At 44.5% G+C, this 14,054-nt stretch overlaps 1 protein-coding gene across 1 annotated transcript in view; it reads left to right on the top strand.

Moving 5' to 3' along the window:
• The first annotated feature begins 3,209 nt into the window (after nucleotides 1-3,209).
• The window catches only part of ABL1 (ABL proto-oncogene 1, non-receptor tyrosine kinase), a 124,225-nt gene continuing 113,380 nt past the window's right edge, over nucleotides 3,210-14,054 (top strand). The window contains exon 1 of the mRNA XM_081846954.1: nucleotides 3,210-5,713. Coding sequence (XP_081703080.1) covers nucleotides 5,578-5,713 — 136 coding nt within the window. The 5' untranslated portion in view covers nucleotides 3,210-5,577. The remainder of the gene's footprint in view (nucleotides 5,714-14,054) is intronic.

Genomic DNA, 14,054 nt, shown 5'->3' on the forward strand with positions numbered 1-14,054 from the left:
TAATCAATTGTTCTAATATCTCTGGTGTCTTAGATGTTGTAAAAGCTGCTTGGCCAAACAGGGTTATTAACAAATTCTGCAACTGCAAATATTACAATTGGGCCATCTCCAATAAGTGGTATTTATCTTTTAACACAGCATACATATATAATTCATCTTCCTCATCTACTAATTGGTCCAGAGTCAATTCATCCAATCCAACCATACTACCCCCCCACCCTTTTTAAAGTAGGGTTTTTGTTTTTGTTTCGTCAAGCAATGTTAGAACACCACCTCTTCTTAACTAGCACAAACTACAACCTGGTGCAAAAATAAAGGTGTTTCAAATCTAGGCAAACATAGTAAGATTGCAGCTTTTTGAGTTTTTTATTTTAGAGAAAAAGAGAGTAGGAGACAGCAAGATACAAGTTTATAAAATTATGCTCAGCATAGAGAAAGTGGATAAGGAAGAACCTTTCTCCCTCTCTCCAAACACAAGAGCTCATGGACATAAAAGGAAGCTGAATGTTGGAAGCTTCAGGACAGGCAAAAGGAAGGGATTGGTCACACAGCACATAGTTAAACTATGGAACTTGCTCCTGCTGGAAGCAGTGATGGCCACCAACTTAGATGGCTTTTAGGGTGCATTGGACAAATTCATGGAGGAAAATAAGACTATCAGTGGCTACTAGCTATGATGACAATGCTATGCCTCTACAGTTGGAGGCAGTAGATGCTTCTGAGTAGCAATTGCTGGAAACCACAGGAGAGGAGAGTCCTCTTGTGCTTGGGTCCTGCTTGCAGGTTTCCCATTGGGGCATCCGGTTGGCCATTGTGAGAACAGGTTGCTGGACTAGATGGTCAACTGGCCTGATCAAGCAGCCTCTTCTTATGTTCTTATGGAGACGAGCTGGATATAAATAATAATAATATTGGGCCTAATGAATCAGATTATTGGTCTATCTAATTCAATACTGCCTATGCTGACAATGTGTTTGGGGGGTTTCAGGCAGGAATCTTTCCCAAGCCTATTTGGAGATGCTGGGGGATCAAACCTGGGACCTTCTGCATGCAAAGCACAAGGACTGAGAAAGATTCCAGCCTGAGACCCCAGAAAGTCACTGCCAGTTAGCATTAAAGATTCCAAAGACAGACCCTGCAATCTTCTGCCATGTGATTGTGGAGGCCTTTGTTCCTCTCATAACACTGACCGCAAAGCCAAGCCACTCTGGCTGGGGCAGACTCCCTATCTTAAATCACTGGCAGTTGGCATCAGCCACATAGATGCATGGGCCACTGTTCAGAAACCAAAAGCATTTCTGACAGTAAAAGCTGAGAAAGACCAGCGATTCTGGAGAATGACCACCAGTCACTGCTATGACAGATTGTACTGACTGGTAGCTTTGTATGTTTCCATAGCTGGGTGTGAGGGGGAATTCAGGATGGAGAATGGCAAGCTATCAGCAGTGGCATGGAGTCTGTCCCCCACCTACCAAAACGTAGAATAGGTAGAGCATGAACCTCTTAATCTCAGGGTTATAGGTTCGAGTCCCACATTGCATTGCAGGGACTTGGAATAGATGACCCTTGTGGTTCCTTCCAACTCTACAATTCTATGGTACAGTCGTACCTTGGTTCTTGAATGGAATCTGTTCCGGAAGTCCATTCGACTTCCAAAAAATGTTCGAAAACCAAGGCACGACTTCCGATTGGCTGCAGGAGCTTCCTGTACTCAATCGGAAGCTGTGGAAGCCGCATTGGATGTTTGGGTTCCAAAGAACGTTCGCAAACCAGAACACTCACTTCCGGGTTTGCGGTGTTCGGGAGCCAAAACGTACGAGTACCAAGGCGTTCAACAACCAAGGTACAACTGTACTATGTTTTTAAATCAGGCCCATTTGCATTGGAAAATCTTCCGATACCCCTAGAGAGTGATTTAGGCATATTTATTTGGTAGGTGTTTAGTAAACAAAGTCTCAAGCTTTGGAAATGCTAAGCTTGCCTAATACTGTATTCACAATAACAAGTCATGCCTTGACTTAAGTCATGCCTTGCTAAATTTTCCAGAGTTCTTTGAGAATGTCAACAAGCCTGCAGCGGGGGTTTGTGTATTTGATCCATAGATTTTGTGTACTTTTGACTTTGAAAAATAGCTTGGACCCTCAAGTCTGATATCTGTTATACAGTACTCACATACCGTACATGCTGGGACTAAGCCCCACCCCCTTGATCTCATCCATAGGGCTCAGCAGGGATTTTTCCAGGGGGGTTCCCCAAAGTAAACTATGAAGGGGGAAGAAGCAGGCTAGTTTCTTTAAAAACCAACCACCACCACCATAATAGTGCCCCTATATTTTGCCTTAAAATATAAAAAAGCTTCTAAAAATGCTTACACGTACTTTTTGAAAATGGAAGCTGGAAATTTGGCGATTGTGTGTGGGATGCCCCCCTTGCAGATGCCCTAAGGTTGCTCACACGTATACATGCCTAGGCTTTGAACACTCCACCAAGATATCTAATATCAATTTACCTGGGAGTAAATGGTTGAACACAATGAGTGCCCATAGGAAAGTTCTTGGGGGGGACGGGACAATGTAAAACACTAAAGAGGAGAGAGCCAGCTAATTTCTCTCACAAAAATGTAAATAATTTCCTTTTAGTGAGGTAGGCTCAGACCTGCTATAATTTTATTAATGTGTAATTCTTTTTATCAATGTCTAATTGCTTTTCCCTCCTGTTTTATCTGTTCTTATTTTTAGCTGTAAGCCACTTTGATTCCTTCTCAGAGAAACAGGCAAGGTGTGCGTATACACACAGACACACAGTATACTTGGGTTTAATGCTTGCATAATTGTTCTCGTAAAAAAAAAGCAATCAGTAAGTGCAATTAATAATTATGGGTTGTATCCAATGCTAGTCCTACTTTAGAGTGGACCCACCGAAATGAAACCTGTTAGTTAATGGCATGGGCGTCATTAACCAGACCCACTTGAATCAACCTGCTCTAAGTAGGACTTACCTGGCTGCAAACATACCTTTCAATAGGTCTACTCTGAGTAAAAATGACATCTACATCTTTTGCCTCGTAGCTCAGCTTCTACAAATGCTAGAGACTTGCTTTTTTTTTTTTTTTAAAGGAAACCCTGAGATCTCTCTCTCCCTCGCCCTCTTGAGTAAGAGGCCCCCCAGCACCCTCCCCAGCCTCCCCTCCCCTTCTCCCTGGTCGGGCCGCTGTCCCTGCGAGCTCCTCCCCTCGCGCCGCTGCTGAGAAGGCGGCAACAATGAGCCGCCTCTGCAGACCGGTTCCCTTCCCATCATGGCCGCTACCGGGTGGCCGCCGCCGCCGCCGCCGCCGCCGCCCAAGTGCTGGCTGGCTGACACTGACTGACTGGACCCAGCAGCCCCAGGACGAAGCAACCCCCAGCCTCCGGGGCTGGAGGGCCGGGAGGGCGTGGTGTGTGGGCGCGCGTGTGTGGAGAAGCAGGGAGAGCAAGGGGAAAGGGGGGGTAGTGGGGCTGCCCAGGCGAGGAGAAGCGGTGGGAAGCCGCGCTGCGCCCCGTCAACGTCGCTTCGGGCCTGCTCTGAGCCACCTCCCCTTCCACCCCGCTCAATTCCTCCCCTTCGTTCACTTAACGCAAGCTGAGACTCCCTTTCTCCCCCTCAGTTCGAGACCTTCCCTTCTCTCCCCTCCCCATTGGAGACCCCTTTTCTCTCGGTCGAATCTGAGACTCCCCCACGCTTGCCCCCTCATTTGAGACCCTCTTCTCCTTCCCCAAATTGAGACCTTTCCTTCTCTCTCTCATTTGTGACCCCCTTCTCTTTCCCCGTTCCCCATTTTCTATCTCGATTGTGTGTGTGTCCCGTCCCGTCAATATCTCTTTTCTACCTTTAAGGCTTTGGGATATATTTCCACCCTTCCCCGCTGTTTTCATTATTATTTTTTTGATATTTGGAGTCTTGTGTGCTGCTCTCCTTCTCTTTCCCCATTTCCCCCTCTTCCTCACATTTTCTGCAGGGAGTTGCACTATGTGTTCCCCTCAATCTCTCTTACACACCTTTTGGATAATTTTCTCCCTCACATTTTTTTTTAAAATTCAGAATCTGTGACTTTCCCCCACTTCCCCATTGTTATTCATTTTAACTTTTACCCCTCCTTCCCTTTCAGGACTTTGATTTCCATTTAACTGAAAGAAGCTTTAATTAACACCGCCCCCGTCCCGCCCCGCCCCCCAAAAGTAATAGGAATTTTCATTCTCCTCCTTCCTTCTTCATACGGACTCTGTATTCCTCAAAATTTTGTTTTCCTGCCTCTCCTCTTCCACTTGGGGGGTGAGAGGGGAGATTCCCTCTTTGCTGACAAGCCCTCATTCTCCATTCCACGCATTTTTCATTCCATCTGTGTTTCCTCTTCCCCTTAGTCCCTTTCCCTTTCTATGTAGACTATGATTTCAAACAAACACTCTCTAACTCCCTGACTTTCTCCTGGTATTCAGCTTCAGGTGGTCTCAACTTTTCGGTAGATTTTGGATGCTGGGTGGGGATGTGGGGTGCTCTACTGCTTCAGAGTTGACTGTGCAAACCCCACTAATCCTCAATTTGATCTCTTTTGGGGCATTCTGGGTGTCCTTTCAGTCTTTGGTCTTTTTTTTTTTTTTTTTTTTTTTGCTGGAGTTGATCCGAAGCATCTGCCTTCCCAAGGAATATCCTGAGAAACCTTTGCGAAGCAGCCGAACTGGGATGAAGCTGGCTTGGTCATGCTTATATGTGAAAACCTTCCTCCTGCGGTGCAGATTTGACCTACCACCTCCCTCCACTCCTGTGTCAGGTGACATTTGTATATTTATGTGATCAGGTCAGGAGCATCTTAATCTCCCTTTTTGCTGATGACTTTAATATTTGCTTCTTCAAAATGACCCCCTCCTGCACAATTACGCATTTCACTTTCACTGAGACATTAGAGAAGTGCCACTGGGTGACTTGTGACTTTTGCTATGGGACAGGTAGAGTCTGGCACAGACCATGAAGATCACTGAAATATTCCACTTTCCGTGGAACCCAACTACAGAGCCTCAGAAATTTTTAACTGCTTTATGCCTTTTTTGTGATCAGTGGAAGAATAAATGACCTTATCACACAGACACCTTTCTTTCAGACTTGAATAATACTTGAAAACCAAATGCTGCCTGTTTTTTTGGCCGGTGAGAAGTAATTGCTATGCAAAAGAAAAGAAAAGAAGAATTTTGATACCGATCTGCAGCAAAATGACCTCTCCCTGCCCTGGGTGAGATCTAGTATCGGCTCACCCAGTGGAAGATCAGGGACAAGACTTCTTCTTCCCCTCTTCACTTAGAAAACTTAAAAAAATAAATAAATTAGTGGCTTTTGCGGCTGCCAGGTGGAACTTCTAATATAGTGTTCCGAGAAACAAGCAGTGTCTGGAAAAATGTGCTCTGCCTCTTGACTTGAACCACATGCCTTGAGTGATCTGGTCCCCGTCCCACGCTACCCCCAAGGAACACACTTCCTTGTGAAGATATCTCTGCCAATCTGGAAGGTTGGTGTCTTCTCAGGTCGGGACCACCCACCTTTCAATACTTTATGGGTCAGCAGCCTGGAAAAGTTCTTGGGGACCAGCGGAGGCCGAGTCTGCCCACACTTCATTTTATCAAAGGCCCAGGGAAGAAGGAAGCATCCAGGCATGGGTCTGCCCACTGCAACATCTTTCTGGTTCACGGTAAGGGCTTCCATCTGTGTCTTAATTTTAACTCCTTTTTCCATGCAAAAAATAATCGCGTAATTTGCATTCAGTGTTTTAATCTGTTTGCAAATGTAGCAAAAATATTAATTTGTGGAAGTGTATGACACATGGAATTAAGAGAACTGGAGGTTTGTACAAATGGGTCTGCTTTATTAATACTACATACCACATTCGACATTTGAGCAATTGAGGCATTTGGGGGTTCTGATTCTGGTGGAGATTCTGATGAAACCAAGTCCTGTGTTTTCAGGTTGAAGGCTTCTGTGTCATGTGACACCTTCTAAATTGTAGCTGTACTCGCACCCACTAGGTTGTGGGATTCATTTTCATATAATAATGGTAGGTAACAATACGTAAAATAAGAGGTCACTTTTTTGTGAGAGGTTGGAATTTAGAGAGAATGCCGTGGGTGTCATTCACAAAATGATGGCCATGGAGTGTTTGGCATAACACAAAATGGGGTTATTTCCCAATATCTTTTCTGAGCACCATAAAGGTAAAGGTAAAGGGACCTCTGACCATTAGGTCCAGTTGTGACCAACTCGGGGGTTGCGGTGCTCATCTCGCTTTATTGGCCGAGGGAGCTGGTGTACAGCTTCTGGGTCATGTGGCCAGCATGACTAAGCCACTTCTGGCGAACCAGAGCAGCACACGGAAACACTGTTTGCCTTCCCGCCGGAGCAGTACCTATTTATCTACTTGCACTTGACGTGCTTTCGAACTGCTAGGTTGGCAGGAGCTCTGAGACCATAGGAGGAACCAATAGGCACAGTGGAGTCTGCAGGCACCATGTTGATGACTACCAAATAAAAGAAAGAAAGAAAATATCTAGTGGTTTTCAGACTTCTCACCAGGGGACCCTTTCCATGTTGATCTGATGATTTTCTGTATGTCTCCTGTGGAATCTCTGACTGCAGCAGGGGATTCTGAGTGATGTTTTAGGATGCACTCTCAGTTCATTTGGGGCCCTGGCTGAGCCTTTGTGCTGACCTTGCATGAACAACATGCTTTACTTTAAGGACTACCTGAGGCCTTATAACCTAGCCTGCTTACTTAAGTCAACCAAAGAAGTGCTAATGGGCATTGAATATCAAAACCCCCATGCTGTGGAACACTCTTTTGGCAGAGATTCAACAGGAACCCTTGCTGTTGACTTTCAGGTGTCTCTTGAAGACTTTTGTAGATGCTTATCAGCCAGTGCAGTTAACAAAAAACTTCTTGAGTAGCCAGTCATTTTAATGATAGTTTTACATTGCATTTATAAGTTTTTGAGTTGCTGTACAGCGCCCTGATGTTTTGGGAAGAGTTGGCATGTAATTATTTTTGTAAATATTAAATAACACACAAACTACACTCTAAAGCTTACCTTGTTCTCCCCTGTGTCTTCACACTGCAAAAGAAGATTGGCAATGGAGGTCTGGTTGTATTCCAGGAAGGATCAATGGCAACTAGTGGTGATGGGTATGTTCTGCCTACACTATTGGAGGCAGTATGCCTCTGAATACCAGTTGTTGGGAATTGCAAGTGGAGAGAGCTGCTGCTCTGCTCATTTCTGGCATGTGGGTTTTTCATTGGGGCATCTGGTTGGCCCCCGTGAGAGCAGGATGGGCCCCTCTTGGCCTGATCCAGCAGCCAGTTTCCCCTTAAGGAGATCTGTTATGGTAGCAGAACCTCCATGCCCAGGGGCAGTCTACTGCTGAATACCAGGTGATGGGAAACAGCTAGAGAGGTCTTACTTGCAGGGTTCTCAGTCGGGGCATTCTCAGCTGGCGATTGTGAGAACAGGATGCTAGACTAGGACCCCCCTCCCCCCTCTGATCCAGTAGGGCTCATTTTACAATACTGATACTTTATACAGGTGGTTGTGGTGATGAAGTACAGTTACTTGGACATGATGTGGAGGTAGCAGGTAGGGTGGCTTGTGCATTTCTTTCAGTGACTTATTTCATACCGACCAGTAGATAGTCCTGACAGTTGCACATACAAAATGATGGAGAGGCAAATCAAATTCAGAGATCCACTGTGATGTATCAGTTAGAGTTTTGGACTTTGACCTGTGGGAGCTCCCCATTCAGCCATGAAGCTCACTGGGTGTGACCTTGGGCCAATCACTGTCCCTTTCTCTCTCTCAGCCTATAACCTACCTCACAGGTTGTTGCGTGCAGATGAAATGAGCAGGAGGGAGACCCATGTATATCACCTTGGAGAAAAAAGGAGGGTATAAAAAATAAATAAAAATAAATCTGCAATCCAAATGCTGGGTCCCCTCCACCAGAGGGAGCCTACAAAATTATGCATTCCCAATTGTTTAAATAGAAAAAGTCATTTATCTGACCAGACCTTAAGTAGGCTGAGCCCAGGTGACAGTATGGGGAGAGGAACAAATCTCCTTTTTTGTATGTGCTGCTTTTCAGGAAGCTGAGCTCATCTGTTTGTTGTAACTGAAGGTGGAGTTCAAGGTTCCGGCTCCATCGCTTGTGGAATCCATGGATATCTGGGCTGAAAGGAATGAACTCATGGTCCTAAGAGACTTGTAATATGTGTTACAAAGTGGAGGAATCCAGAGTTCGTCAGTAACACGCACACACACAGAGGGAGAGAACTGGTGTGCCTAAAGCTGCCACTATCCAAGTCTCTGTATCTCTTGTATAAAAAATATTAAATCAGAATACAAGATCGTAATGTTAAGAATAAATGGGAGATGGCCTGGTGTGAAAATGATCTGCAGAATCATACTTTATACCCATGGGAGATGTTGCCTGCAACTCCTTTCCAGAATCTGCTGAGCTTTGAATTGCTTAGATGTGGTCGTATCTGGACCATGACAGTATTAAGAGATGCACTAGGGATATAAAAACACTGGAAGCTGTCTTGTTTAGAGTCAGATCATGATTCTATCTAGCTCAGTATTGTCTACACTGACTGGCAGTGGCTCTGCAGGGTTTCAGGCAAGGGACACTCCCAGCCTCTGTATTATATGCAGAAACTACACTTGAATCTGATGATATAGTTTGATTGTGGATTTTGTCGGTAAAGAGCCCAGGAATACCATGTAAACCTCCAGTGTAGACGCAAAGTGGGCTGGTCTCTTAACCATTACTAGGAGACATAAGAGTGCTTTGAATACTTTTATGGCCACTAGGCATTCTTCTGAGTATCAGTTGCTGAAAGCCATGGGGCAGGGAATCCTATTGTGCTCATGTCTTGCTTGTGAGCCTCCCATTGGAGCATCTGTTTTGATTTTGTTTTGATTGGAGCATCTGGTTAGCCACTATGAGAACAGGATCCTGGGTCATTGATCAGATCTGTCAGCTAGGCTCTTCTTATGTTCCAGCCCCACTGTCAGAAGCCGTATGACTCTGAATGCCAGTTGCTGAGAATTTGATAGATTTTGATTATATATTTGTATTCCACTTTTCCAACAACAATCACATGCATGGGGAGTGTTTATCTTGTGCTCAGATCCTGCTTGAGGATTTCCCATTCGGGCATCTTGGTGGCCATTGTGAGAACAGGATGCTGGACTAGATGGGTCACTGGTCTGATCCAGCAGGGCTCTTCTTACATTCCTCTGGCTTCTCCAGATGAATTGAAGGTGAATGAGTTGGTCACGACCACAGATTTTGATTGAGTAGCAAAACATCTGGAGACACCTTTGACCAAGCAGTGTGTTGAAGAATGGGTATGATATGCGCTAAGATGTTTGAACCAAGATGTTCTGGTGGTGGTGATAATGCACACAAAGAAAGACACACGTCTTTTTTACAGGAATCTGTTGTGAGATGTCCACAGGGTGGCAGGAAGAGGCTGTACTGGATGCAAGTGGGAAGCATTGCCTGAAGAAACTGTCACAATATGTGATACAGTTTATAGGTGAGGGAAGCTCAGGCCCCTGGGCTGAATCCATCTCTCCAGACCTCTCTATCCAGCCCTGGGATATCTCTCCAGACCCTACGTTCAATTCTATGATTGAACGATTCATGCCCATTTCACCATTCTGCTCCCTCCTTGATTGTCTTTACTTGGCTGCAATGTATCCTTGGACTGTGACAACGCATCTCTCTCTTTTCTGGATGGAGGTGTGCATGTGTGTGTTTTGGCCACAACATAAAACATGAAAGTGCTAAAGAGTTGGGATTATGCTATCCCAGTATTGCTGTGCCTTTCCCTCCTGTGGAAGATTGTCATGGCTGTTGCTGGAAAGAGCTGTCTCAATTTTTATAAAGGAATATAGAAAACTGCTTTATGCTGAGCCAAACCACTGGTCCATCCAGTTCAGTACTGTCTATAATGACTCCAGGATCTCAGGTAGGGAATCTCTACCAACTCTACCTGGATGTACTGCTAAGGCTTGGACCTGGGGCCTTCTGCATGCAGGACAGATGCTGTACCAATGAACTATGGCCCCTTCCCCAAATGAGAGAGGGAAAGTGCCTATACTTCCAAACCCTTCTGCTTTTGGTTTTGAAAATGTGTTCCAGAAACTGAGGGGTTCCTAGAAGGTTTTCAGGGATTCCTCTGTGGATGGTAACGAGGAGCTTATATATATATTTTTGATGCTATTAAACTTGTCCCCACCCCACACATGCATAGGGGAGTGTTAGGCAGGATGTAGGTCAGACTCTGCCTTCAAACAAGCAACAGTAAAGGCCCCATAAGCCTAGCCAGTGCCCTGCATGAATGGTCCAAAATGAACAAGGGAAGGAGCGACTCTCCTATGAGGAAAGGTTTCAGTGTTGGGGGCTTTTTTGTTTAGAGAAAATTTCACTAAGAGGCAACCTGATCTAGGTTTTTAAAATTATCCCTGGCATGAAGAGAGTGGATAGAGAAAAACTTTTCTCCCTCTCTCAAAACACTAGAACTTGTGCGCATCAAATAAAGCTGAATGTTTGAAGTTTCAGGACAGAAAATAAAGTACTCCACACAGTAGTTGAACCGTGGAACTCACTCGCACAGGAGGCAGTGATAGCCACCAACTTGGATAGCTTTAAAAGAGGATTAGACAGATTCATTGAGGAGAGGGCTGTTGATGGCTACCGGCCATAATGGCAGCAATCAGACTCCATGGTCGGAGGCAGTAATGCTTCTGAATATTAGTTGCTGGAAACTTCAAGAGGGGACATTGCCCATGTGCTCAGGTCTTGGTTGAGGGTTCCCCATTGGGGCATCTCATTGGTCACTGTGAGAACAGGATGCTAGACTTTGTTGTTTAGTCGTTTAGTCGTGTCCGACTCTTCGTGACCCCATGGACCAGAGCACGCCAGGCACTCCTGTCTTCCACTGCCTCCTGCAGTTTGGTCAGACTCATGTTTGTAGCTTCGAGAACACTGTCCAACCATCTCGTCCTCTGTCGTCCCCTTCTTGTGCCCTCCACCTTTCCCAACATCAGGGTCTTTTCCAGGGAGTCTTCTCTTCTCATGAGGTGGCCAAAGTATTGGAGCCTCAGCTTCACGATCTGTCCTTCCAGTTAGCACTCAGGGCTGATTTCCTCCAGAATGGATACGTTTGATCTTCTTGCAGTCCATGGGACTCTCAAGAGTCTCCTCCAGCACCATAATTCAAAAGCATAAATTCTTCGGCGATCAGCCTTCTTTATGGTCCAGCTCTCACTTCCATACATCACTACTGGGAAAACCATAGCTTTAACTATACGGACCTTTATTGGCAAGGTGATGTCTCTGCTTGATCCAGCAGGAAGGCTATTCTTATACCCTTAAGAGTTAACAGTGAACACTTATCTCTTTAACTTCTACTCATTAATTTGATTGTGGGTTTCGTTTCAAGGTTTTTTTTAACAGTGGTTAAATCTGGTGAAGGGAACAAGTGGGTACAGCAGTGAAGCTGCTGGTGCTCCTGTGTGAGTCCCAGCCTTCATTATCTCTTGGACCAATCATTGTTCTTCCTTTCCTCTTTGAAGGATTTGGAATTCATGTGCCAGGAGGGTAGGAGGACAGCTTCAGTTTGGAAGTGGTTCAAGTTTCCGCCGGGAGAATTTCTCTTTACGATAAACTGCACGTGTCCCCCAAAACCATCTGTGTTGACAGCGTGATGTGTTTAATGAGCCAGCAACGGGCAGCATGTTGCGTTCCTGATTTCATTTGCTCCTCATTAAAGAGTTGACACAGGACAGGCATGTGCAGTTGTTCCCCCACCTTTTTTTGTTTTGTTTTAAGGCTATACTTGCCTGCTGTTCGTTTAAAAACCCTGGATCCTTTACTTCAGGACTGGAGTGACTGCTATGAGGAAAGTTTGCAGCATCTGGAGCATTGCAGTTTATAGAAAAAATGAGTAAGAGGCAACATAGTAGATAATGTTTATAAAATTATACATGGCATGGAGTAAAGTTTTTATTCCTTTCTCATAATGCTAGAACTCATTGGCATCCAATGAAGCTGAATGTTGGAAGATTCAGGACAGATCAAAGAAAGGCTTTCATTGTGCATCACAGAGTTACTGTGGAACCCATTTCCCCAGTTGCTGGGAACCACAGAAGGCAAGAGTTGCTTTGCCATCATGTTCTGCTTACCTCTGTAGGAGGCAGTTGGTTGCCCACTGTGAGAACAGGATTCTGGACTACATGAGCCACTGGTCTGATCTAGCGGTCTTGTCTTATGTTCTTATGGTTTCCCAAACTTTTGAACTCATAGACCCCTTGGTGAGCTTTTAAAGTTGCCATTGGTCCCCAATCCAAATTCTTAGTGATGAAAATGAAATAAAGTTAAGAAATAACAACATCTAATCAACATTTATTCATCTTCAACCACAGTTACAAGGAATAATAAATGTAAAGAAAATAAGGAAGTAAAACAATTGAAAATAATTATGATACCATACCACTCTGGACCTTAGAAGAACATTGCTGGAACATTGCAGGCAAGTGGTCCATCTAATCCAGCATTCTTTTCTCACAGGGGCTGACCAGATTCCTCTGTGGAAAACCATAGAGCAGGACCTGAATACAAGAACACTCTCTCTTTCTGCAGTTTCTAGCAACTGGCTTTCAGAAACATTACATTATCCATGCACTATATTTCTGACACAGTTCCAAGTTAAAGTTTTTGCACTGTATGAAGTCAGTGAGAAAAATGTATAGGCTGGTATTTTGATGCCAGTGAAGACAGGTGGGCACCGCAAAACATTTTCATGTATGAGGAACATCCATCCCATGATAAATGCATGTCTGGAAATGCCCTGGGCAAATTAAAATGAAAGACAGTTTTCATTTGACATCAGAAAGAGAATAAAGATTACCACTGACATTCATGATGGGGTTTTAAGCTCTCTCTCAGTTTTTGAAATGCCTTCCCAATGACAGATATCTCTCTTGACACTACCTACGTGAACTTCGCCAGCTTACCATTTGCTGGCAGTCAATTTTCTCCTGGTTCATCCATTATAGTACATATTTCTCCATTTAGAAATAACAAACCTCAAAACAATCTGAAAAACTAGATTTCAGCGTAAACATTTTTACCTAATGTTTCTCTCCCCCACTCCTTAGAAGATCCATGTTATTTAGGCTGCCCTATAAATAAAGCTTAGTCATCCTTTTTACGCTTGTCAGAAATGATCTTGGTCTGCGTTTAAAAGGCTAGAAATGTTGTGTATTTGTGTATATATGTGTGTGTGTGTGTTTGTGTGTGTGTGTGTTTTAAAAATGGAGAAGGCTCTGCAATATTATCCTGCCTGAGAGCCAGTGGTTAAGAGCGGTGGACTCGTAATCTGGTGAACCGGGTTCGCGTCTCCGCTCCTCCACATGCAGCTGCTGGGTGACCTTGGGCTAGTTACACTTCTCTGAAGTCTCTCAGCCCCACTCACCTCACAGAGTGTTTGTTGTGGGGGAGGAAGGGAAAGGAGAATGTTGGCCGCTTTGGGGCTCCTTCGGGTAGTGATAAAGCGGGATATCAAATGCAAACTCTACTTCTCAGTTGAAAACCTCGTTTTCTGAGAATCACAGCTTATGGGTGTGATTTAAATTGTTGAAACCTAAAGCTCTGTGTTAGAAGCTCTTAAGCTCGCCCCTTCTCTGGCTGTTTCTGAAATGTGGTCTTAATGATGACTACATCTCTTTACACTAGCTATTTTAACTTGCTTAATTAGGACTGTTTAAAAGCTTGAAAGAAAAGAATAACCACCTGCATCCCCCCCCCCCTTTACAACAGCACCCAGTTTTCCTTAGATTGACTTAAGAGGACTGGTTCTTTTGTTCAAACTTACTCTTGATTGCTTTTAAAAGCTCTGGTATATTAGTGGAGATGAATTAGGTATGGGGAAACTTCGGCCATACAGATGTTGCTGAACATGTCTGTGGATGATG

Source organism: Podarcis erhardii (assembly GCF_964252035.2).
Source record: "Podarcis erhardii genome assembly, chromosome: Z".
Taxonomy (NCBI): Eukaryota; Metazoa; Chordata; class Lepidosauria; order Squamata; family Lacertidae; genus Podarcis; species Podarcis erhardii.